Raw genomic sequence first — 26,605 nt, 5'->3', positions numbered from 1 at the left:
CATGTACTTTCTCGTTTTTGCGTTGTTGGTGCGTGTGCGTGTCTTCCTCTGTCACTCACGCCCACTATTACAACGCGGCGAGGGCAGACGTGGCGCGCAGAACAGGAGTACGGCAAAACCTGAACGCGCCTCTCAAAACACTTAGCGGCGCGGACCTTTTCCCTTTGCGTCAATAAGCGAAGGTATTGCGCCCCGTAGCCCCGCTGTGCTCCAGGTTTACGGAACGGGGAGGGGGAGGAAGAAGGTGGGAGTCGCGGCCAATCAGCAAGCAGGTGTGGGGCGCTGTGGACCAACCGGAGAGCAGGGACGGTTTCCTTGTTTGTGAAGGGCAAACGGTGAGTGGGGGCGGTTTGACCTCGAGTACTGGATACGGTGACGACCCAGGTACTGTGGGAGCTTCACCTCTGCCCCGCCCCAGGACGCAGAGACGCAGGGGAGGGTTGAAAACACTGGTAGGGAAGATGAGGGAAGCGATACGAAGGAGATAAATGTTCCGATAACGAGGGAATTGGCAAACTATAAAAGATGTATGATATGAGAAGGGAAGAGGAGGAAGGAGGCTGAAGTGAGAATATTGAGAATGAGATAATGAAGAGATTAGAAAGGCAAACGATACTATGAAGGAAAAAAATGAGAAAAAAAGTGACAATACCAAGAATGAAAAAAAAAACTAGGGAAACAATACGAAAAAGGAAGAATGAAATAAAAGCAAAAGTTAGGATACCAAAAATATGAAGATGTGAAGAATTAATAGGAGGAAAAGACGAAAGAGAAATATAGAAGAGAAGCAGAGGAAAGAGGAAGAGAAGGAGACATGAGGTGGAGGTGTGGCGTTCCTCCATTACTTAAGGGTAATGAAAGGTGTGTAGGTAATGGAGGAGGAGGAGGAGGAGGAGAATTACAAAAGGGTGTTGGAAGGACATACCAAATCCTCAAGGTTGTAGACATAAGAAGGAATGGGGTATAAAGAGGGAGAAGGACAGGGAGAGGGAGGGAGAGAGGGAATGACTAGTTGGGTGTGGGAAGAAAGGGTGGAGGAGGAGGAGGAGGAGGAGGAGGAGGAGGAATTGATGGAAGCAGGAAGTAAGACATTAAAAGGATTATGATTTGAGGAAGAATTAAACTATTTCATGGTGATTGAAGATTTGCGGATGAGAGAGAGAGAGAGAGAGAGAGAGAGAGAGAGAGAGAGAGAGAGAGAGAGAGAGAGAGAGATGCCCCCCCCAAAAAAAAAAAAAATACAATGATGAATGAAGAAAGTGATGATAAAGGTTTTTCATTACACACACACACACACACACACACACACACACACACACACACACACACACACACACACACACACACACACACACACACACGCTTCCACTCTACCACGTTCTTTCTTCCTCCCCCTCAAAAAAAAAAAAAAAACAGCGAATCAAGGAAAGACATAATGGCATAATAACAAGTAAGAAACGGAAGAACAAGAGACAAATGAAAGAATAAGAAGAAAGTCATGCAAAGTAATCGCTGTCAAACTGCAAAATTAGGTGACGGAAAATACGATAATGAGGAGGAGGAGGAGGAGGAGGAGGAGGATATTAAGGAAGTGAGGAAGAACAGGAACAGGGAAATGAAGAAGAAAGAAGAGAAGATGGAGGAAAGGGAGAGTGAGATCCGCGGTGAGGCAGGAAGGAGTCATTCCACTTGAGACCGAGTAGGAGGAGGAGGAAGAGGAGGAGGAGGAGGAGGAGAGGGAAAGGAAAAGAAAGAAAGGGAAAGACGTGATATAATCCTCTCTCTCTCTCTCTCTCTCTCTCTCTCTCTCTCTCTCTCTCTCTCTCTCTCTCTCTCTCTCTCTCTCTCTCTCTCTCTCTCTCTGTGTGTGTCTGTCTGTCTGTCTCCAGTTAGCCTTTCCGAGTTATAAAATAGTTTCTTGTACATGTGTTTGTGTTACTGACGCTTGTATGTATGTATGTACGCTGTGTGTGTGTGTGTGTGTGTGTGTGTGTGTGTGTGTGTGTGTGTGTGTGTGTGTGTGTGTGTGTGTGTGTGATTTTAAAGACATCTTATTTTAGTATATTTCCTGATGCTACGTAAATTACTTGGGTTTTCTTCTCATATTGTGTTTCTTTTCTCACAATTCATTTACTTTTACTTTATTGTTAGTCTTCATATACGCAGCTATGCATATGTACGCTTTTATATCTCTATGTGCATGTATGTAAGTCTATAAGTGAATTAGCTTACCCACATACTCATTCACAAGCCTATTCACCCCCCTTTACACAGTCAAAATATCTCACCTGCCACCCGTTCGTTACCTGGCGAATCACTCACCTGTTTCCTTTCTTTCCAGGAGGACGGACTGTATTTGCTCTTCGGGACACCAGGTGAGTCCAGTCTTACCTGACCTGCCGCAACAAGCACCTTCGAGAAACACCTTTGTTCTCCTTCGTGTTTATTTTTCTTACGTGATGCTTCGTTTTGCTGCAGGGTCTTGTGTGTGTGTGTGTGTGTGTGTGTGTGTGTGTGTGTGTGTGTGTGTGTGTGTTTATCTCATCTGTGCTCTTTTTATAAGGGTTGGGTAAGGGAGGGTGTGGAGGTGTGGCGGTGTGGTTTTGCTGGGCGGAAGTGGTGATGTGAGATTTCCAGGTGAGCAAAGAACAGGTAATGAGGTCAGGTAAAGGGGCAAGGATTTAGTGCTCCCTTATTTGGTGTGGTCTGATTGCGTTCGTGTGTTCGTGGGTGAGTGTGTGTACGTGTGTGTATGTGTGTGTGTTTGTGTGTGTGTGTGTGTTACGTGGAATAAAAGTACTGCATATATTTTTTTTTCTCTCTATTTTTACCTGTGAGTCTTTTCCCCTTTATTTCTTGTATATTTGTCGAGTAAGTACCTTCTCACATTCTTCCTTTTCATTCATTTCTTATTTTCTTCTCTTCTTTTTACCTGTAGTTTGATTTTCCTTCATCTAATTTCACGACTTCTTCCATTCCTCTTCTTTTAGCTTTTATGTAACATGTTTTTATACCCTATCACAATCTCTCTCTCTCTCTCTCTCTCTCTCTCTCTCTCTCTCTCTCTCTCTCTCTCTCTCTCTCTCTCTCTCTCTCTCTCTCTCTCTCTCTCTCTCTCTCTCTCTCTCTCTCTCCACATAATGACACATGAATAGCGATTGTCTTCCTTTTTACATCCGTGATAGTCGTGAGGGTAAAACGACCAGAAACCCTCCTCCTCCTCCTCCTCCTCCTCCTCCTCCTCCTCCTCCTCCTCCTCCTCCCACTGGATTCACCTTCACCATAATTCACCCATCGTAGCTTCCGGTCACGATGGATGTGTTGTGGTCATGTTTGTGTGTGTGTGTGTGTGTGTGTGTGTGTGTGTGTGTGTGTGTGTGTGTGTATGTGATAAAAAAAACTACACAAACCTTCTCATAGATAACCAAAATGTATAGGGGTAGAAAAATAATAACATAATTTATGATATCCTTTTTTTTTAAGAGACTGCAAAGGTGTTCTCTTGATTGACATACGAACCTGAATGAAATGTAGGAAAAGTAAAGAGGAGACATATCAAGATCAGCGTTCATTGTACTACATATCGAAAACTAAAAAAAAAAAAGAAGAAGAAGAAAACAAAATAATCCGGGAAACGTTTGAATTTACCTGTTCCTGTTTTTTTTTTTCTCTCTCTCACCAAAATCGCTGCATTGCGCGAAACACAATATGAGGAAATGCGTCTCCATAAAGCAGCTTGTTTCTGAACCTTCGTGTTATGTGAAGACAGTGCTGGGGGAGGAGGAGGAGGAGGAGGAGGAGGAGGAGGTGGTGTGGCCAGTGGCTGAGAGGATGTGAGGAGGAGGAAGCATGGATAGTGTTTGGATGATTTGGAAAAGCCTTGAGAGAGAGAGAGAGAGAGAGAGAGAGAGAGAGAGAGAGAGAGAGAGAGAGAGAGAGAGAGAGAGAGAGAGAGAGAGAGAGAGAGAGAGAGAGGGGGGAGTCTTGTGAGAAAAACGAGAAAAATATCAGTAATTTTTGATCGATTTACTTCTTACGCCACTTTTTTTTTCTTTTTTCTGTCGATTACCACTACGTGTTAAGTACATTTTTCTTTCCGGCGTGGAGCGCACAAAAATGTTAGCGTGCCTTGAGGCGGGCGAGATTTTTCCTCCCCCTGCTGAAACACCTCAAAGGGCGGCCTGGCCTCTAACGGCGCCGGGGTGACGTGAACAAGGGGCGAGCGAGGAGGTGTAAACAAAGAAAATGGGACGAGGCGCGGAAGGGCAGAGGCGTTGAGTCTGAAAGCATTGTAAATATTCATTGTGGCAAGAGAAAGAAAACAAAGAAGGATGCCGTTTGAAGATTACGGTAGAAACATACATACAAAGCCCGGACACACACACACACACACACACACACACACACACACACACACACACACACACGCGCATGTTCGTCTCAGTCACGCTACCTCAGGATTATTCCTTCCATTTATATATTTTTTCTCCTTACAATTCCGTGAGCCTTCCTGATCTAATTGGACACCTGCTGTTATGCCTTTACTTCCGCCACACCTGAGGGAGGGGAGGGGAAGAAGGAGGATGCGTGAGGATATGTGTCTGAGTGGGGGAACGTTACGATGATGGGGAGCTGGTTAGGAGGATATGTGTGGGAAAGATGGGGGGGATGTTAGGAAGAGGAGGAGGGAGGGGATGAAGGATGAAGAAAAATAATGGAGGAAGAAAGTCAGAATGGAAAGGAAATACGAGTAGAAGAATGGAAGAAAGGGTGAGAATAGGAAGTGGATGGAAGGATGGAGGAGAGCAATAAAGAGGGAGCATTGGCTTGGGGGGAAAAATAGTTGGACGTATGGACAGGAAAGACAAAAAAAAGGACAAAAGGATAGGAAGGGAGAAGTTGATGGGAAGATGGAGAGCAGAGAGGAAAGGAGTATGTAAGGATGGGAAGAAAAGGTAGGTTAAGGAATGAAGGAAGAATCTTAGGATGGAGGCATGGAGGAGGAGAAAAAAAAAAAAAGATTACAACTGGAGGAAGAGGAAGGTGGAAGGCGAAGAATGTGGAGGAGGAGATCACTGTTCTCCCTCTTAGCGTCACTAACCTCCCCACCACCACCACCATCACCACCACCAGCTGTCACTGTAACACCCCGCCACGTTCCTTTACAGACTCTTACACTCACCCAGGACAGACAGTCAACACACCCCAGACACCTTATTCTCCCCTCTCCCCAGGACCCCTCGCAGCCCACCACGGAGAACCACCACCATTCCTTAGACCTCAAGACCACCACCACCACTACCCACACCTCCCTTACAAACCCACACACTTACACGTATACCCCTCCTCCTCCTCCTCCTCCTCCTCCCATTAACCGCGTAGCCACGAAGAAAAAACGAAAAATAGTAGACAGTAGGAGGCAAAAAACAAAGTAAAAGAATAAGAGAGAGAGAGAGAGAGAGAGAGAGAGAGAGAGAGAGAGAGAGAGAGAGAGAGAGAGAGAGAGAGAGAGAGAGAGAGAGAGAATTATGATTATTAACTGCAAATAGTGCAACGGAGATGGAGATTTGTGTGAAGTGAAGGAGGAGGGGTAAGAAGAAGAAAAAGATGATGATGAAGGGGACAGGAGAAGGAGAAAAAAGAGAGGGGAGAGAGGGCCAAAGGTTAAGAAAGGTGCTAAACTGAAACACCAAAAACGCTCGTGGGGTCGAAGATGAACGAGACACTTCGAAGTCAGAGATCACCACTTTGAAAACGAGGAAGTAGCGAGAAGACCCTCCTCCCGCTTCTCCCGCTACTCCCGCCGCCCTTCTCTCTCTCTCTCTCTCTCTCTCTCTCTCTCTCTCTCTCTCTTTAGAACTCATTAATCTCCCTCTCCCTCTACTCTCCCTCACGCCCTCAGTAACGCTCCCACGGCTACGGCAGAAGCCTCAAGTGTTTCTGGTAATTGTGAGAGAAGAGAGAAAGGTGAGGAGTCAGTGTAAATCGCTTTGTGTGTGTGTGTGTGTGTGTGTGTGTGTGTAGTGCACCGTCATGTTCAGAAGAAAACAGAGAGAGAGAGAGAGAGAGAGAGAGAGAGAGAGAGAGAGAGAGAGAGAGAGAGAGAGAGAGAGAGAGAGAGAGAGAGAGAGAGTACAAAAGAAACAGACGAGGAAGCAGGGAAAAAAAAGGACTTAATGAGAAAGGAGGAATAAGAAAGAGACATTTAATAAAGGCAAGGGAAATAAAGTTTAAAATAAGATCAACTTGGAGTCAGGAAGTTAAAAAGAAAATTACACGCTGAGAAAAACGTTACGAAAGATGCATCAGGAAAAAAAAAAAAGGTGTTTAATGTGAATAATGAGCCTTGAATGTAAAAAGAAAAAATGGAATGAGAGAGAGAGAGAGAGAGAGAGAGAGAGAGAGAGAGAGAGAGAGAGAGAGAGAGAGAGAGAGAGAGAGAGAGAGAGCCTTAAACTTATGAAAAAAAAAACACGTTCTTTTCTATCATAAGTTTCGTGTCGTGATCTTTAAATCCTCACGTGCCACGCCCATGACTTCCCGCCTCACTAACTGACTGACTGACTGACTGATAAACTTAGTGACTGGGCGTGAAGGCGTGGGCGGTGCAGGGGGAGTGGGCGTGTGGCGTGGTATGGGTGGGCGTGGCGGCGCGGTGGCGTGGTGGTTGTAAAGAAAGAGACAAGTAAACGCCAGACTAGCTCTTTTCTTCTCTCTCGCTCTATCAAGTTCATTGCCAAGGTCGATGTCGTCTCTTTCCTCCCTCCCTCCCTCCCTTCCTCCTTCCCTCCCTTCCTCCGCTTCTTCCTCCATCTCTCCCGGCAGGTGTGACGGGTCTTTTCTCGTTCTTCCTCTTTCTCTCATTTCTCTCTTTCCTCCCTTGATCTTTACTTTCTCCACCCGTGTTTGTTTTCTCTTTCCTCTTCCCGTTGTTGCAGTTTATTTTTTCTTGTTGCTTTTGGTCAAACTTTCTCCTTCCTCTTCCTCACTTTCCTACTTCCTGAGAGAGAGAGAGAGAGAGAGAGAGAGAGAGAGAGAGAGAGAGAGAGAGAGAGAGGCGTCGCTGCAGTAATAGCAGCAATGGGCAGTGTGAAAGATGACTCGTTGTCGCCCCTTCACTATCACAGCTGGACAGAGTGTAAGGTCCTCACCCTCCCATCACTTATCCACCTCCTCCCACTTTCCTTTCCCCTCCGCTCTTCCTCCTCCTGGAGTACCGCCCCCGCTGTTACTATTCCTCCTCCTCCTCCTGCTGCTGCTGTTGCTCCTGTTGCACGATAAGCCCCGGGCGCCGCTGAGTCACTGTTACTTTTGCGAGAACCCTCTGGTGCCTCGCCGCGTCCTGCCCTTCCTCTTCCTCCTCCTCCTCCTCCTCCTCCTCCTCCTCCTCCTCCTCCTCCTCCTCTTCTTCTCTCACCCTCTCGCGGCCACTCACTCCTCCGGCTGATGACTCCTCCTGTGCCTCATAATAGCGATCGTTTAACACAAGTACAGATTATCTTTCGACGCCGCTGTTTCTCGCTCTTCCTGTCCTCCTCCTCTTCTTCTTCTTCCTCGTCCTCTTCTTCCGCCTCCTGCTTTTCATTCTACCCCTGTCCCTCCTTCGCACCGCTCATTCCTTATTTTCTTTCCTCCTCTTGATCGGCCTCCTGCTCTTCCTCCTTCTAGATGACAAAGGCCCAGAGGAACACCATGTGCTGGACACCGTATATCATCTTGTAATTTGTTAGTCTCAGAATTGGTGTCCTCCTCCTCCTCCTCCTTCTCCTCCTCCTCCTTCTCCTCCTCCTCCTCCTCCTCCTCCTCCTCCTCCTCCTCCTCCTCCTCCTCCTCCTCCTCTTCCTCCTCCCGGCTATTCGTCACCCTGTTGCTCTGCCATCTCGCTGGACACCACCGTTCGTCTCTTTGTTCCGGAGCTGTTCACGCCGCTGACACCTGTCTCGGGTCACCGCGGGGAGCCAGCGCCACCCCCTCACCATTCTGTAGCCTCTGTGGGTTCATTAATGGCCCGTAGACTCAGTAAATGCTCAGTAATCTGTCATAGGATGTGTAGGCTCTCTGCGTCGTCCAGGTCATCTTGTTACCTGTAAAGTTACTGTTTTTTATTGGTTTTGTTTCCGTTTATTTTTTTATTCTTTTCGTGGAGGGATGTTCATTTACATGCCTCGTTCTCTCTTTGGTCCGCCTGTCTAGGGTCCTTATTTGCCGTGTCCTCCTTACTACCTGGGAGTTACTGATCGAGTGTCCACATCCTGCATACAAACACCTTGTCTCTCCCTGGTGATGGTGCAAGTTCCTTTTACCTGTGTGGCAGCCTGCGTGTACTAATATTGCAGGCTGCGAGTACCGGAGTTGGGGACAGTTAATGTGAGGTGGTCTGTGTTGGTGTGGGTCGCTTTTTTGCACCGGTGTGGGAGGAGGTAACTTGTTCTGGTGTGACTGGAGGTATGTTCTTTCTTACGATGGTTTTATCTGTGTAATATTTAGGTGTCTCATTGTATTGCTTGATAGGAGGTGTGCTCTTTTCTTACGAAGGTTTCTGATCTCTATAATATTTGGGTGCTTTATTGTATTGTTTGATGATTGGTTGTGTGTGTTTTTTTTTTTTTTTCTCCTGCCTGCTTGAGTTTTAGATTATATATGATATTTTTTTTTTTTTTGCTGTTTGGTTTTAGATGGTGATAAATTCAAGATGTGGGATTCTATAGTATGAAATGAGTCAGTTTTTCTCCAGTTCCTCTTCTTCTCTTTCTCTCTCTTTTTCTTTTTGTATACACGTGTACTCATGTGTCAAATATTCTATCTTTTTATTTCATCATAAATCTTTATCATCTTCGCCTTATTCTCCTTTCTTACATTTTTTTTTTAATTCGACCACATTGATATATTCAGTTATCTGTCTCTCTCTCTCTCTCTCTCTCTCTCTCTCTCTCTCTCTCTCTCTCTCTCTCTCTCTCTCTCTCTCTCTCTCTCTCTCTCTCTCTCTCTCTCTCTCTCTCTCTCTCTCTCGTCCCTCTCGCTATCGCCTCTTACCGAGAACTAAAATAGTCGTGGGAACAAAGTCGAATTACTGTTATACACCGAGTCACTGAACCCCCCAGACCCTCGCCTCCTCCTCCTCCTCCTCCTGCTCCTCCTCCTCCTCTTCTTCCTCCTACTCGTCAATAAAACAGCTTCTTCCTCGCCTCACGTTTTCTCCACAATGTTTTCGCTCTTCGTTTTCTTTCTCAAGGACGTTAGTCTATTTCTCTCTCTCTCTCTCTCTCTCTCTCTCTCTCTCTCTCTCTCTCTCTCTCTCTCTCTCTCTCTCTCTCTCTCTCTCTCTCTCTCTCTCTCTCTCTCTCTCTCTCTCTCTCTCTCTCTGTGTGTGTGTGTGTGTGTGTGTGTGTGTGTGTGTGTGTGTGTGTGTGTGTGTGTGTGTGTGTGTGTGTGTGTGTGTGTGTGTGTGTTGTTATTGTTGTTCTTGTTTTTGTTTTTGTTGTCCTTGTTATTATTACTAACTTTATTATCTTCATTTATCTCTTCTTCACTTCCTCCCACGCACCACTCCCTGCCTATCTTCCTCTCCCCTATCTCTTCGCCTTCGTCCTCTCCCCTCCCCTCCTACTCTCGCTCCTCCTCCCGTCGTTTGTTGAGGCGTGAATAGAATAGACAGAGGGTAAGAGAAAGATAGACGGCAAGGAGGAGAGGGAGAGATAGAGAGAGAGGGAGGGCTGGCTTGCAATAGAGAAAGGAATGAGGAAATGATTGAGGTGAACAGTGGCTAAGAGAGAGAGAGAGAGAGAGAGAGAGAGAGAGAGAGAGAGAGAGAGAGAGAGAGAGAGAGAGAGAGAGAGAGAGATTGTGTCTTTCGTTTCATTATTTATTGCCGGAAACCATTGATATGGGATCCTCCTCCTCCTCCCCCTCCTCCTCCTCTTCCTACTCCTCCTCCTCCTCCTCCTCCTCCTCCTCCTTCTCCTCCTCCTCCTCTCCTTTTCAACGATCAGGATTTGGATTCATCTCCGTAATGACCATCACATTTTGTTTCCTCCTCTCCTCCTTCTTCCCCCTTCCTTCCCGTCCTTCACTTCCATTCTTCTTCTTCTTCTTCTTCTTCTTCTTCCTTTCCTTTTTCTTTTTTCTTTTTTCTTCTTCTTCTTCTTCTTCTTCTTCTTCTTCTTCTTCTTCTTCTTCTTCTTCTTCTTCTTCTTCTTCTTCTTCCTCTTCTTTTTCTTTTCTTCTTGTTATTGTTCGTATTCTTGTTCTTCTTCTTGTCTTTCCTTCTCCTCCTCCTCCTCCTCCTCCTCCTTTCCTGTTATAAGTGACCTTTGTAACCTCTCTTTTCACCAGCACACTTCTCTGTCATTTCCCTCCTCCTCCTCCTCCTCCTCCTCCTCCTCCTCCTCCTCCTCCTCCTTCTCTCACTTCCGTGGTTCCATCTAACTAAAATCTTAACACAGGTGCGAATTGGGGCTCTTAACGTGGAGTCTGAGAGAGAGAGAGAGAGAGAGAGAGAGAGAGAGAGAGAGAGAGAGAGAGAGAGAGAGAGAGAGAGAGAGAGAGAGAGTAGGGAAGGAAAAAAAATGTGCAAGATTTAAATTCGTTCTTTCCTTAATTATTTCTACGTTAATCCCCCTCCTTTTTCTCCTCCTCCTCCTCCTCCTCCTCCTCCTCCTATTCCTCCTCCTATTCCTCCTTTTTATGTGTCTGTTCATCATTGTCTTTGTTATTGCCACTTGGAAGAACAATGGAGGCAATCATGTGTTCTTCTTCTTCTTCTTCTTCTTCTCCTTCTTCTTCTTCTTCTTCTTCTTCTTCTTCTTCTTCTTCTTCTTCTTCCTTGCTTTCTTTCTTTCTTTCTTTTTCTTTCTTTCTTTCTTTCTTTCTTTTTCTTTTTTCTTTCTTTTTTTCTTTCTTCTTCTTTTTTCTTTTTCTTCTTCTTCTTCTTCTTCTTCTTCTTCTTCTTCTTCTTCTTCTTCTTCTCCTTCATCTTTTTCTTTTTCTTCTTCTTCTTCTTTCTACATCTGTTTCTAATTTATTTATTTTATCTATTTGCTTTGTTCAGTTTCACTTATTTATCTATTTTTTTGTCCACTCATTCTCGTTCATTGACATTTGATCACTTTTTTGTTCATCTGACTTTCGTTGTATTACTCTTTCGCTTTCTTATTTTTTTTCTCTCTTTGTATCTCCTTTATTCAATTTATTCCATTCAATTTATGTTCTTTTTATGGATAGCAGACCGTTAATGGGCGACAGGTTCTCTCTCTCTCTCTCTCTCTCTCTCTCTCTCTCTCTCTCTCTCTCTCTCTCTCTCTCTCTCTCTCTCTCTCTCTCTCTCTCTCTCTCAACCCTTCATTTATACCTATTACGTTTTCTATCTTGAGTTTACTATCATGCTCGTCATCTTGCTTTATTTTACTAAACTTCCACTTTTCAATATCGTAAAATATGTACGTTTTCTATGATTTAGTGTACAATATTATCCTTATTTCCTTCATGTTTCTTTTTTTCTTCTTCCTCCGTATGGTTGTGAATTTGTTATCGTGTTATTTGGCTGTTTTCCTTACTTTCTTTTCCCTATAATTTTCTCTTCTGCTTTTATATTTTTTATTCTTTTCCTTATTTTCTCTCTTCGTTTATCGGCTTCTCTTTCTTTTTCTCTTTTTTTTTCTTCGCTGTCGAGTTTTGTTTTTTCTATCTCGTTTTCTTTTGCATTTATTTTATGTGTCTGCCTCAGAATATATATATATATATATATATATATATATATATATATATATATATATATAGAGAGAGAGAGAGAGAGAGAGAGAGAGAGAGAGAGAGAGAGAGAGAGAGAGAGAGAGAGAGAGAGAGAGAGAGAGAGAGAGAGAGAGAGAGAGAGAGAGAGAGAGAGAGAGAGAGAGAGAATGAAGGAAGGTCATTGTCTCCATTTATGTGTTTAAATTCTTTTCTTATCAAAGGAAGTGTACTGCTATCACTCTCTCTCTCTCTCTCTCTCTCTCTCTCTCTCTCTCTCTCTCTCTCTCTCTCTCTCTCTCTCTCTCTCTCTCTCTCTCTCTCTCTCTCTCTCTCTCTCTCTCTCTCTCTCTCAACTACACACATAAGACAGATGCTCAAAAGGAAGGCAACTGGACACACACACACACACACACACACACACACACACACACACACACACACACACACACACACACACACACACACACACACACACACGGCATAACTGTGGTGGTTTATATCTTATCTTTCTTCATCTTTGTGCAACTCTGTCAATGGAAGGAAAAGGAAGGAGGAGGAGGAGGAGATGGAGGAAGGGGGAGAGAAGTGGTGGATTCTCAGTGGAGGAGGAAGAGGTGGAGGAGATGAATGGATAGATTTTGGATGGAGAAGGAAGCAGAAGAGGTGGACCAGGAGGAGAAGGAGGAGGAGGAGGAGGAAGAACTGTGAGAACGGTAAATACAGACGGGATCTCCTTTGTCCTCCTCCTCCTCCTCCTCCTCCTCCTCCTCCTCCTCCTCCTCCTCCTCCTTCTCCTAAGACCAATAATAATTGCTATCCGGTTAGTTGTTACAGTCATTCGATCAGTCATTGAGAGAGAGAGAGAGAGAGAGAGAGAGAGAGAGAGAGAGAGAGAGAGAGAGAGAGAGAGAGAGAGAGAGAGAGAGAGAGAGAGAGAAAGAGAGAGAGAGAGAAAGTTAAAAAGTAAGAAACATGTTGGAAGAAAGTAAAGAGAGAGAGAAGAGAGAGATTAAGAGTGAAAGGAGAAAATAAAATAATATTCATCATAACTTTGGAGAGAGAGAGAGAGAGAGAGAGAGAGAGAGAGAGAGAGAGAGAGAGAGAGAGAGAGAGAGAGAGAGAGAGAGAGAGATGAGGATGATTCTCTCTCTCTCTCTCTCTCTCTCTCTCTCTCTCTCTCTCTCTCTCTCTCTCTCTCTCTCTCTCTCTCTCTCTCTCTCTCTCTCTCTCTCTCTCTCTTCGACCTCAGTAGGTGAGTACCTCTAGAACTTGTTCAGAACTAACACCAGTTTCCACAAGATCATTCACCCCTCCCTTCCTCCCTTCCCTTCTCTCTCCTACCTTCCTTTCCTTCTCTCTCTTCCCTTCCTTTCATTCATCCTCCCCTTCCTTCTCCTCCCTTTCCCTTTAACCTTCCATCAGTTCCTTGGGTAAATCTGGACTTCCTCGTCTGCTTCTTCTCTAATGTGTGTCTGGAAACTGAGAGAGAGAGAGAGAGAGAGAGAGAGAGAGAGAGAGAGAGAGAGAGAGAGAGAGAGAGAGAGAGAGAGAGAGAGAGAGAGAATTACTTCGGAATGTGCACGTTATAACAGGTAATCTGACTTCTGTTTACTTATTCTCTACACACACACACACACACACACACACACACACACACACACACACACACACACACATACACACACGAAGGCAGGCAGGCACGCACACACGCACGCACTCAGCAGCCAGGGGGTCCGGGTAACTGTTCCTTGGGAGGCGACTGGCGTCCAGACAGCAGGTTCTGTAAAGTGGAAAACCTCAACCAGTCTTCTCTCATCCAGTGCTTCCGGCAGCCAGTTAATTGCTCAACCCACTTTCCAATAATTATTGAATCATTTTGTTACTGGTCGTTCAATCATTGTATAATTTAGTTTTCTATTGAGATTAGTGTAAAATGAAGTCAGTCAGTTTGCTAGTTAGTCAGCGATTGAGTGACTGAATGAGTCGGTCAGTCAATTTTATCAGTCAGTAATTTAACTTAATTTTAATTAGTCGACCAACCTGTCATAATTTAATCATTCACTCAGATTGATAGGAAAGCGAATCAGTTAGTCAGTTAGTCGGTCAGTCAGTCAGCTAGTCTACCAATCACTAATCACTCATCAAATCTCTTAGGTCACGTGCACATTCAGTCAGCCAGCAGTCATGATGAAGCAGGCAGGCAGTTACTCAGTCCAGCAGTCGGTCATTGAGCCACACAGAGCAGTCAGTAATACCTCCCAACCGGTCGCCAGCCAGGCCACTCGGCTGTTACAGTCATGCATTCCGCGGTTTATCATATCACTGAGTCAATGAGATAAGAGACAGGCGCAGTTATCAAGCCAGTGGGTCACTTGCTTATTCTCCGTGTCATCTCGCCGGAAAAAAAGTGTTAATAGCTGTAACTCATCTGGGAGTTTAGCAGTGCATGGAGGGGTGGGGGGAGAATGTGGAGGTGAATATAGTGAAGAGGAGAAGGATGAATGCTGGGTGGAGGAGAGCATGGTGTGGAATGGTGTGTGTAGGAGGGCAAAGAATTTAGTGGACGGTTGTGTGTGGGAGGATACAGGAGTTAGTGGAAGGATAGATGAGTTAGTGGAAGATAAAGGAGTTACTGGAATGATAAAGTAGTTCATGGAAGGATAAAGGAGTTAGTGGAAGGCTGTGCGAAAGTGGATAAAGGAGGTGGAGTTTCAGATGGCGTTTGTTTTCATAAGCTGGACTCCCTTGTCCCTTGTGGCAGAGTAAGAGAAGGAAAAGAAGGAACAGAAAAGCAGAACGAAAGAACAGCACGGAATCTTTAGTATTCATGTATTCATTTTGCTTTATCGTCCCTTTTTTTTTTCTTTCGTTTTTTGTTCAGGTTTATTCTTCGTACTTCCAAAAAAGTACTAATAGTTGTCAGAATTACTGGAAGAAGAGTGAGCGGCAGGCAGATTATGATGGTCACGTTCTCTTGCCTTGTTATTTATGGCGAGGGAAGATTGTTAGGTTGTACTGGAGGAGGAGGAGGAGGAGGAGGAGGAGATAAGGGCTGCAGTCCTGTTGGTGGTGATGGCAGTTGTGGTAGTGGCTGCAAATTTAGACTGCCAAACCATTACCTCTACTTGCACCGGAATGTCTAAATCTTTTCTGTCATCGTCACGTACCTACTTCACTATCTCATAAATATTACCTCTTCCACAGTCTCATAATTTCTTATAAAACACCATTACACCAAGGCTCCTTATCTCACCTTCTCCCACGCGTATTGCTTCCTTCACCTCCACAAACCTCATCTTTCCTTCGTTTTTCTTTCTTCACCTTTAGCCTCCCCTCTCAGTTATCATCTCCCTTAACATCTCTCACCCAGTCACTCTTTCAATTACCATCACCCTCACCTTGCTGCTCCCCTCTCTTTCTCTCTTCAACCTCTCGTTCCCATTAATCACAGTCATCTCCACCTCTCCACCAACTCTTCCACCAGCCAGCCATTCCCTCCCACACGCAAAGCCACCACCACTACCTTACCATTTCCACCTAAGAATCTCCACATCTCATCACAGCGACTCCTGAAACCATCCTCCTTTTTATTCCACCTCACTACCATCTCCACCACTTTTTTCCACCACCACCACTTCCACCAGCTCCTCTCCTGCTGCTCAACACCGCCGCCCAAAGTTGCTCTCAGAACGGCGGGTCAGTTTGGGTGAAAAATTTGCATATTACGCCACGATGAGGAGGGCGTTCGAGAGGCACAGTTGACCCCCCGCCATTCTTCTACCACCTGCCCCTGCCTCGTCCCCGCCTCGTCCCCGCCTTGCCCCCGTCTCTCCCCTGCCTCGCCCCGCCGCGCCCCGTACCCTAAGCACCCACCTCGCGTGTAACTTGACCTGTCTCAAGGCGAATTATCATGACTTACTTGCTGGAACGGTCATGGCTGCCTGTTGATTTAAATTCGTGGTTTATTTTACGTTTTGTAGAGGAAGGGGAGGTGTTTTTCTTTAGCGTTTTTTTTCTCGTTCGTGTTGTTGGTATTTTGTTTGGTTTATTTTAGATTGTGTCAAATGGTTCTCCTTCTTGTTATTTCTGTTTCTCGCATGTTTCTTTAGTGTTACATGTTTTTTTTTTCTTTTTTTCCACCTTTTCCTTCCTTTTTCTTTCCTCTCTTCCCTTTTTTTTTTTTGTTTAGCTTGTCCATTAGTGCCGCTGCCTACTTTGCCATCATCACAGTCGTCACCACCACCACCACCATCATACTTGCAATACTCATGACCCACCAAGGGAAACGAAGAAAAGAAAAACGAAGCAAGTGTTTAAATTTGCAATGCATGAGGCGGAGGAGGAGGAGGAGGAGGAGGAGGAGGAGGAGGAGGCAAGATGGAGTGACCTTGTGCGTGTGTGTGTGTGTGTGTGTGTGTGTGTGTGTGTGTGTGTGTGTGTGTGTGTGTTTTCATATTTTATTTTTTTTTATTTCACGTAGTTTTTATTGCCTCATTTTTTTTTCACATTTAGATTATGAAACTGAAAAAAAAAAGAAGAGATAGAAAGAAAAATTACCACCGTATCTTTCACATTATTCATATTTCTTATTGTACTATGTGGATCTTCCCTGCTGCTTCTCCTCCGTTCCTTGTTCCGCCTCGGTCACCACCACCACCACCACCACCACCACCACCACCACCATTACAACACCGCCACCTCCCAACACCAACATAACTTATCCACACCCACTCCTCCACACCCCTACCCCTTCCCCCTACACTAGCATTCTACCACGCACCCAGACACACCTCACCCGTCTCTTACCAGCGTCCATCCCCGGCCCTCCCTGACTCACGCGCTGACACCCAGTATCCATAACTCGAAATGTTATCAAATACGGCGCCGCCAACCAGTCTTGGCCTTGGCGGTTATGGTGGTTCAGTGGCGGCGTCTGAGCATCCATCCTCCCTCACCCTGACCCCTCTGCCTTGGTCCACCTTGCCCCCAAACGTTCAATAACCCTCCTGCAGATACGACCACCAGCGATTCAACATTTCTGATTGTGAATAACAAAAAAAGCAAAAGTAAGATGCATTTTTCCGGTGTATTTAGGAATTTATCGTAGGTTGCTTTACGTGTACCGGTGGACAGTACCGTGGATAAGGGCGGGAAGGAACATCTGGAGGTACTGTCTGCCGCCCTGCCCTTCATGGCGCCGACGAAGGAAAGGCCATCCACGTGTTCCTTCACCCCTTCTCCCCCTACCTCCCACTTGTGCAGACTCCCTCCATTGAGTTCCTTATATGATTTGAAGAGGAGGAGGGAAGGGAAGAGGACATGAACTGGCTCCTGCCGCTGCGTGCCTGCGAGGGGGCTGCAGGGCGTCTGAACCCCAGCCCAGTACATCCACCTACCGTCGCTCGCCCCTCACTCGCCCCGTCACTGCCACATTACCCACCGTGCGCCACCCCCTCACTCACCTCGGCCTGCTCATGGCTATCTCATTATTTCTCCTCCTCCTCTTCTTCTTTCCCTTTTCCTCCCGCTCCTTCATGTATTTTTTTTCTTTCGGTGTATCTGTCGTGTTTTTTGTTCGCATAAAATCTAACTCCACCTTCTCTTTCTTATCTCCCGAGTTATCATGAGCTCTGCCTCGTCTCATTCTTACACTTTTCAATTCTTACTTTTTATTACCTCCTCCTTCTCCTCCTCCTCCTCCTCCTCCTCCTCCTCCTCCTCCTCCTCCTCCTCCTCCTCCTCCTCCTCCTCCTCTCACCGCTGCACGAGGGAGTCAGAATTATATGTAAAAAAAGGTAGAAGATAAGAATGTTAAGATGTGGAGAAAAAGTGAAGGAAGAAGAGAAGCGTAAAGAATTGAAGAAAATACGTGGAAGTGTTGTATGATATGTAACTTTGGGGCAGAAAGTGACGAGAGTGAGAGAGGAAAAATAAATATATATAAAAAAAAGAAGGCAGGCTCTCTGAAGGCAAGGAATGGCATCTCCTCGACTTCATATTTTGTTTTGAGATTCTTTTTAATATTTCTTTTTTTTAGGAACACGCCGCCAGCAGGTGTTGTGGCTTGCGTTTTACTTTCTCTCTATCTCTTCTCTTAAAATAGCGATAGGATACAGAGAGAGAGAGAGAGAGAGAGAGAGAGAGAGAGAGAGAGAGAGAGAGAGAGAGAGAGAGAGAGAGAGAGAGAGAGAAAGTCAGTGTACCTTTAATCTTCTCCCGCTTCGTTTAGATCATTTCAAAAACTTATAAAAAAAAAGATTCCGAGTTACTTTTTCAAACACTTACACGATCCTCTCATCTCTTTACCTTTTACATCTCCTTCCCCGTTTCTTACACTACCCCTCCTCTCCTCCTACTCCCTCCTTCCTTCCTTCTCTCTCTCTCTCTCTCTCTCTCTCTCTCTCTCTCTCTCTCTCTCTCTCTCTCTCTCTCTCTCTCTCTCTCTCTCTCTCTCTCTCTCTCTCCTTCCCTCCCCTCACTAGGGCATTTACCCCTTCATTGCTATAGTTCTCATCCCTCTCCCCCCAGTAACTACGTGTAGTCTCTTTAACCTTTTCTCTCTCTCTCTCTCTCTCTCTCTCTCTCTCTCTCTCTCTCTCTCTCTCTCTCTCTCTCTCTCTCTCTCTCTCTCTCTCGGCTTAGTAGTGCAGTTACTCGTCCTGAATTTTTGTTTTCCTGACCAGCTGACTTTATTATTTTTTTTTTTAGCGCATAGTTGTTCAGTGCCAAGAAATTCTCTCTCTCTCTCTCTCTCTCTCTCTCTCTCTCTCTCTCTCTCTCTCTCTCTCTCTCTCTCTCTCTCTCTCTCTCTCTCTCTCTCTCTCTCTCTCTCGTAACTGTTATGTATGCGTGTGTGTGTGTGTGTGTGTGTGTGTGTGTGTGTGTAGGGGCGAACCAGAGTAGGAGGAGGAGGAGGAATAAGGAGAGGGATGGTAGAAGGGAGGAGTCGGGGGTGTGGCTGAAGGGAGGTAAGGAAGGAGGGAGGGAGGGAGGGAGGAACAAGGCTATCACCAGTCATCGTGATTAATTAAAGGTAAGACGCAGGTGAGGAGGAGCCATAATACCCATCATTAAACCCCACACGTGATGGCTTCAGTGACCCTTTTCTCTCTCTCTCTCTCTCTCTCTCTCTCTCTCTCTCTCTCTCTCTCTCTCTCTCTCTCTCTCTCTCTCTCTCTCTCTCTCTCTCTCTCTCTCTAAAAAAAAAAAAATTTCATACTCTAGATTATCCTTAATTTTTTTTTTCTCCTCCTCCTTATCAAAATTTTCTGTAACATTTTCTATTACACAAAATTATCTTCCAATTTTCTCTCGCTCTTCCCCAATACATTATTTTTTCAACACATTTATTTCTTTCTGCACGATCCAATATTATTTTTTCTCCTCTTTCCTCACCTTAATTCAGAGGCCTCCACCCTACCTCGACTTATAATACTCTCCCTCTCTCCCTCTCCTTCCCTCTCCTTCCCTCTCCCATCCTTCCCATTCCGGTACTCGAACCTGATCTAATCCGGGTTATGTAGTGGTCGTGGGTCGATAATTCAGGGCCAGGAAGCGGCGTGACAGGGTAGGGGAGGGCGAGAAGTGGAGGGTGGGCGGGAAGGGAGGGAAGGATTGACTTGTAAGGCGAACGTTGGCCGAGGAAATATGTTTGAGAGAAATGCGGTGCGGTAATGGTGAAGGAAATGGTGAAGGAAATGGTGGTGGTGGTGGTGGTGGTGGTAGTGGTGACAAGTAAGAATAGTAATAAGCTGTTGCTACTAATCGTGTTACTAGTGCTGCTGTTGTTGGTTCTACTACTACTACTACTACTACTACTACTACTACTACTACTTCTACTACTACTACTACTACAGAATTATATAAAAAGAGTATGATAATAGTATTAGCAATGGTAATAGCATTAATAATCATAATAATAATAATAATAATAATAATAATAATAATAATAATAATAATAATAATAATAGTTTACATATAAATAATGTGAATAATACGTAATAATATTAAAACACAACCACAAAAACAACAGCAGCAGCAATAACAACCCCACCACCATCACTAACAACAACAAAACCAACACCCCCAATAACACCACCACCACCACCACCACCACCGATAACAACAAGAAAAACCACCATGACCACAATAACAACAACACGCAACGCACACACCAAAAGACTCCAAACAATAACAATAAACATAACCAAGACAACCCACATACGAGTATACAAGAAAACAAGAAAAATAACCACCACCACCACCACCACCACCACCACCACCACGATAACAGCAACACGCAACTCACACCAAAAGACTCGAAACAATAACAATAAATAAGACAACTCACATATACCCACAGCATCCTTACCCAGATGAAGAGAGAGAGAGAGAGGTGCTGGTGAGAGGGAAGAGCAGGTGGGCGGCGAGAGAGGGCGAGGTAGACAATAATAATGACACAGCGGCAGACTCCACACTGAGATCCCATGCTAACTCTTTTGTTCTTGTTCAAATTCTTATTCATTCAATTTCACGTTTATTATAATGATATATTTAGGCTGCGTGGATAATTGGAGTGAGGAGGGAGGGAGGGAGGGGGAATGAGAGAGACCAGGAGAGGCGAGAGAGGTGAAGGAGGACAGGTGGAGAAGTGGAGAAGCCGAAAAGATGCGTTGGAAAGGTAAGGGTGGAGTTTAGATAAGAAAGTTAAGAAAGGGAGATCAAGGCAGGAGGAGGGAGTGGAGGGGGACTGATAAGGGGGATTAGCGGGAGAGAAAAGAAGGATGAAGGGAGGAAAAAGAGGCGGGGAATAATTCAACTGTAATTGGAAAGGAACTGGCGGTGAATTGTTGAATTGTTCTTTTTTTCAGTGTGTGTGTGTGTGTGTGTGTGTGTGTGTGTGTGTGTGTGTGTGTGTGTGTGTGTGTGTGTGTGTGTGTGTGTGTGGCGAGGCAATGTGACGGCAGCTGTAACGGTACTCTCCTCCTCCTTTTCCTCCTCCTCCTCCTCCTCCTCCTCCTCCTCCTCCTCACCCACGCCCTTCCTTATCTTTACTTCAGCATCTGCTTCCTTATCTTCTAATAACAGTCCTTTTGTTTAAACCCGCAATCTCTCTCTCTCTCTCTCTCTCTCTCTCTCTCTCTCTCTCTCTCTCTCTCTCTCTCTCTCTCTCTCTCTCTCTCTCTCTCTCTCTCTCTCAAGAATGAATGTCAACAGTTACTCCTTCCAAACACAACACCTGCTTGCTATTTTTTCCCTCCCTCTTACCTGAATGTTTGTATTCCTGTTTGACGAGCGACGTGTCTTCTTCCCTTCCTGCCTGCCTCGCTCCCTCTCTCGCTCCCTCACTTCGCGGTCAAGTTCAGGGATAACAAGGTGTGACGTTTATAGACCCTCCCTTTCCCCCCTTCCTCCTCCCTTAGGTTCCTCTTTCTTCTACTCCTCCTCCTCCTCCTCCTCCTCCTCCTCCTTCCAATATCATGTCCCGGTTGTAAACTTCTTCTTTGATTTGTATTTCTCATTTTCCTCATCCGTTTCAGGCAACCCTTCATCCTTCCTTCCCTTGTTTCTCTCCTGCCACCTTGTCTCCTGCTTCTACTCCCTCCCTCCCTCCCTCCCCTGTATTTCTCTCTCTCTCTCTCCCTCCCTATCTCTCTCCCTCCCTCCTTCTCCTCTCCTCCGTTTCCTCCCACACCACCTCGATGACTTGTATTTGTGGGAGAACGAGTGAATAGTTACATTGTTGGCATAACGGGAGAGTGGATGTTTTTTTTATAGATATATTTTTTACTCTCTCTCTCTCTCTCTCTCTCTCTCTCTCTCTCTCTCTCTCTCTCTCTCTCTCTCTCTCTCTCTCTCTCTCTCTCTCTCTCTCTCTCTCTCTCTCATTCACGTTTCTCGAGTCACTGAACTCCTAAGATGGCGACAAACAATAAAGCCATTACCACTCACAAAGGTTCCACACACACTGCTCTGTCACACTAATTAACCCGTCAGGTGATGAGGCATGGGGTTGGGGAGGCAGGAGAGGCGGGGGTGAAGGGGTGAAGGGGTGAAGGGGGAGAGACGCAGGAGAAGAGGGTGAGAGGTGAGAGGAGGAGGGTAGGAAGGGCAGGGCAAACTGTGAGGGAGAAAAGATTGTTGGAAATACTGTTCTTGTGTGTGGTCTGGTTTTTTTGTTCCCTGTACTGTTATTTTTTGCTTGTTGTTGGTGTTGTTTCTGCTGCCACTGCCTCTACTACTACTACTACTACTACTACTACTACTACTGTTTCTACTACCAACACGTATATATACTAGTATTTGTCTCTTTCTTTTTATATTTTCTTTCATTCTTTTTTTTCTCTTTCTCTTGTTCTTCTTGTTCTTGTTCTTGTTTTTCTTTTTTTGTTTTTGTTCTTGTTCTTGTTCTTCTGCTGCTACTACTACTACTACTACTACTACTACTACTATCCGCTCTCTCTCTCTCTCTCTCTCTCTCTCTCTCTCTCTCTCTCTCTCTCTCTCTCTCTCTCTCTCTCTCTCTCTCTCTCTCTCTCTCTCTCTCTCTCTCTCTCTCTCTCTCTCTCTCTCTCTCTCTCTCTCTCTCTCTCTCTCTCTCTCTCTCTCTCTCTCTCTCTCTCTCTCTCTCTCTCTCTCTCTCCATCCTCAGCTCAGTTCCTCCCATTCTCCTAATCTTCTTTTTCTGGTCCGTTTTCTTCCACCGCCGTCTCTCGTTCCCAGAAAGAAGGAAAGGCCGGGCGACAAAAGGTTATCGTAATTCCATTGTAACCCACGGCAGCTCACACCCGCCCACACTAACCCACATTAAAGGATTCCTACCCCTATTATTATTCCGCTCACCTACGCATCCTTCCCTCCCTCTACCCTCCTGTACCCTCTTGTACCCGTCCCTTACATCGCCTCTCCTCTCCTCTCCTCCTGCCCTCCTCTCCTCTCCCTCCCTTCTTTACCATTCATTTGTTTATGCCGGAAGAGGGTCGATGTCCCTTTAGTTTGTGTATTCTACATGTATGTTAGGCTGCGTTTACATGCAGTGGAGTGGTGGAGAGAGAGAGAGAGAGAGAGAGAGAGAGAGAGAGAGAGAGAGAGAGAGAGAGAGAGAGAGAGAGAGAGAGAGAGAGAGAGAGAGAGAGAGAGAGAACCGGTCCTTACACTGTCCCGTTACGTACACTACCTTAGTAGAGCCAGTTTTTTTTTTTTTCGATAAAGGAAGACACCCGGGGAGGTACGTGCATTCTCCCTCCCTCCCTCACCCCTTTCTTGCATACTTTTCTACCTCCCCCGGCGGCTCCACCCCTTGTAGGAAGTGGGGCAGGAGTTGGCATGTCTATAACAATATACAACACCGGATCCTGTGGCTGGCTGGCTGACTGGCTGGTTGAATCGATTAGCTCCGCGCAGGCAGTGGTGACGACCTGAACTCTTTGCTTGTTTACCTTTCGTTCTTACCAGCGCAGAGGAGGCGTGGCGGATTACTGAGAGTTGGTAACAAGTGCTTAGTATATCGCATCATCGCGTGAGCAAATAGATATTACATTAGAGGCTTTGAATACACGTGGAAAGGTCTAAAGAACACGTGGGAAGATGGAAACCTCAAGTGGATAAAGCTGGTAACCTTCTCTCGACTTGTCTGACCTCGAGCTGTGACCTTATTTGCAAAGCCGCCCCGGAGCCGCCCATGTGATGGTCTGGGAATGTAAGGGGCAACCACACCTGGCCCAGAGACGGGCGTAGGGGGGCGTGGAGGTGTGTAGGGTGTCTGGGAGAGGTGGTGGAGGCAGGTAAGTGTGTAGGAAGCCTTTGTGCATGAGTGTAGGTGTGTGTGGAGGATTGTGTGGGCGAGGAGAGTAGTAAGTGGGTCAGCAGGATGGAGATGAGTGTATGTGTGTGTGTGTATGTGTGTGGGATGAGATGCTGCGAGCAGTCAGTGGTATGATTTAGGTGTTACTTCGACTGCCACCACCACCACCACCACCATCAGTAATACTACTACTATTACTTTTACAATAATGATGATGATAAGGATAATGATGATGATGATGATAACGACGGTAGTAGTAGTAGAAGTAGTAGTAGTAGTAGTAGTAGTAGTAGTAGTAGTAGTAGGAGGAGGAGGAGGAGGAGGAGGAGGAATAGTAGTAGTAGGTAGTAGTAGTAGTAGTAGTAGTAGTAGTGATAATAATAATAATAATAATAATAATAATAATAATAATAATAATAATAATAATAATAATAGATCAAGTTAGCTAAAATCCCTTTCCTATGCACTCACGTCTGTCTCTCTCTCTCTCTCTCTCTCTCTCTCTCTCTCTCTCTCTCTCTCTCTCTCTCTCTCTCTCTCTCTCTCTCTCTCTCTCTCTCTCTCTCTCTCTCTCATACCCCTGGGCGATGGTTTAGTGGAAATTTCTTCACGACTTTAGCCATCCATGGGAGAGAAAAAATATGAATCTCGTCTAACGCGTTATCATAAATTTTCATCCGTGTTGGAGCGCTCAGGTGGAGCTCCCAGGTACTGATTTGTGTGTGAGGTGCTTAGCTCTCATTGCGCTCTCTTCCACCTTCCTCCTCACTCAATTCCTGTACAGCATCCCGGTCATATTTCTTGTCTTATCTCGTTTTATTCATCGATGTTTTCCTGTTTTCGTTTTGTTATCAATCTCTCCATTCTTGTCTCTCTGTTTTTTTCTTTCATATCAGTTTTTCTCTCCCCTACCTTTCTCTCCCCCTTTTCTCTCGTCTAAATCTTCTTTCACCTCTCTTTTATCTACATCCTGCCATCGTTTAATCTTCTTACTTCTTCCTTCCCTCTTTTTCTTTATGATTCTTCAGTATCTTTCTTTCTTGTCACTTTCTCTATCTTTCTGTTTCTCTTCATTGCACTCCCTTTCCTTTCTTTCCTCTGAATCCTGCTCCATCTCCTGCAGTCATGTAACCTCTTTACCTCCACTCCTCCCTTTCTCTCCATCTCTCCACTCCCTCAATTCCCTCACTCACTCCCTTCCTCCCTCCCTCCTCTCCTCTCCTTGGCCGTGAGCGCAGCCAAGGTCATCAGTGTAAAAATTCCATGCGTTTGGTTGTTTCTTTGTTTGTCTGGTGTGCGTCTCGGCTTAGCTTGAGGTGTTAGTGCTTTGTGTGATGTTTTCTTGTGTGTGTGTGTGTGTGTGTGTGTTTAACGATGGTGATGATAGTGATGATGAGAAGGAAGGTCTCATTGTTGTGACTGAGGTAGAGCAGAAAAGTACGTAAGAAAGTTGTGAATGTAAGTGATGAAAATAAAAGAAAAAGTAAAAGGGTTTGGATTTGTGTGTCTGGTGGGACGCCTTTTCTTCCTCCGTTCCTTCCCTCCTTCGTGCATTACATAATAAACATGCTCCTTTCACATCTGTACGCGCACATATTTTTTTTTCTCCTCCACATTTTCATCACGCGCACATTTACATTTCTATACATGCACACATTTTTCACCCCATAATTTAACGCCCCGTGTATGTAAGCCTCAAGAGTTTTCGTGCACATACCTGCTTTTCTTTCTTTTATTTTTTTTTTACCCTTTAATTTTCCGCCACATGTAAACCTCAGCATAATTTTTCCTCCTCTCAATTTTCCGTGGCGTGCAAGTCTCTGCTCCCTGCACGCCATGTTTGTTTATCCTCCCCAAGGCGAGAGCAGTGACCCTCACTCTTTCTCCCGTGCTGCTGAAGAAAACTGATGGCCGCCGCAAAACTATCTTTATTATCACCACGTAAGCCGCATCGCCGGTGCTTGCATGGTCAGTCTCTCGCTGCGATTAAAATTTCCACGAATAAAAGGGTCATTGATAAAGCCGTGTCGTCCGTGTTTTTTTCTTGTAGTTAACACGACTTCTCGAGAAAAGATCACCTGACGTACGACACTCCTCGCCGTGGTGTACGATGTCCTATCATTTACCCGGAAGAATGCACGGGAACGACGAAGGCGATGGATACGCAGAAGGCGACAAAGAGGGAACATAAATTACCGATTCTCCCCGCCAGCCACGAGACATTTTTCCATCAAAAATTTGGCAGAGAGAGACAGAAAAATTCGTTTTATGTTGAAGGCAGGACTGGCACCTAAGTGACAGCCTCTCAGACCAGCCTTTGTCCGCTGTGTAGGGGAAGTCTGCCCTCGAGAGCCACTGCAAAAAGTAAGCACTAAATAAAAAAAAAAAATGCATCTTTCCCTGACGAGGTGTTGCAGCCACGGCTTCACTCACCCGCCCCTCGCTCCTCCTTCCCCAGAGAGCCTTAATAACTCCAGGTTGTGTCAGGGAGATGGAGGACGAGGTGCACCATTAGAGCGTCTGTCCGCGTTAGTCACGGCGCCATGCAGCGAAGTGATGGAGTGAAGGGAGGGAGGGACGCTGTGACAAGTTCCTTCACCCTTAGCTGTGCAATGCCACGCAGGAAATTTATGCACTAGGAGGGAACTTTACTTTGCCACCACCACCACCACCACCACCACTACCACCATCACAATGACTACTACTACTACTACTACTACTACTACTACTAACACTAACACTAAAATATCCAGGAAAAACACCAAGAAAGAGTAAATACTTGTAGATAAACATACTGTATACGTAAGACACTAACAACATTGAATTTACGGGGCTATAAGAGGAATCTGCTGAAAAAGAGGGAAGAGGTGAAAGTGAAGGGGGAGAGGGGACTGTGGAGCTACAGCAGCTTTGGTGGTGGTAGAAGGAGGAGGAGGAGGAGGAGGAGGAGGAGGAGGAGGAGGCTGGAAAAAATAGGTATCGGGGGTCTGGCCAGAGTTGATGAGGCTGTCAGCTCGTGTCAGCCTGTGCCCTCAACCCTTGCACTGATGAGAAAAAACTCCCAGGGACCCCACA

The 26,605-nt window shown here is 45.5% G+C and overlaps 1 protein-coding gene across 1 annotated transcript in view; it reads left to right on the top strand.

The window, feature by feature from the left end:
- Positions 1-26,605, top strand: part of LOC135104422 (mucin-3B-like) — a 105,846-nt gene that overhangs the window by 47,205 nt on the left and 32,036 nt on the right. Inside the window, exon 2 of the mRNA XM_064011828.1 lies at positions 2,342-2,375. Coding sequence (XP_063867898.1) covers positions 2,342-2,375 — 34 coding nt within the window. The remainder of the gene's footprint in view (positions 1-2,341; positions 2,376-26,605) is intronic.

This window comes from Scylla paramamosain, chromosome 10 (genome assembly GCF_035594125.1).
Source record: "Scylla paramamosain isolate STU-SP2022 chromosome 10, ASM3559412v1, whole genome shotgun sequence".
Lineage (NCBI taxonomy): Eukaryota > Metazoa > Arthropoda > Malacostraca > Decapoda > Portunidae > Scylla > Scylla paramamosain.
Note: the sequence above shows the minus strand (reverse complement) of the source record. Positions and strands in the feature narration are given on the sequence as shown.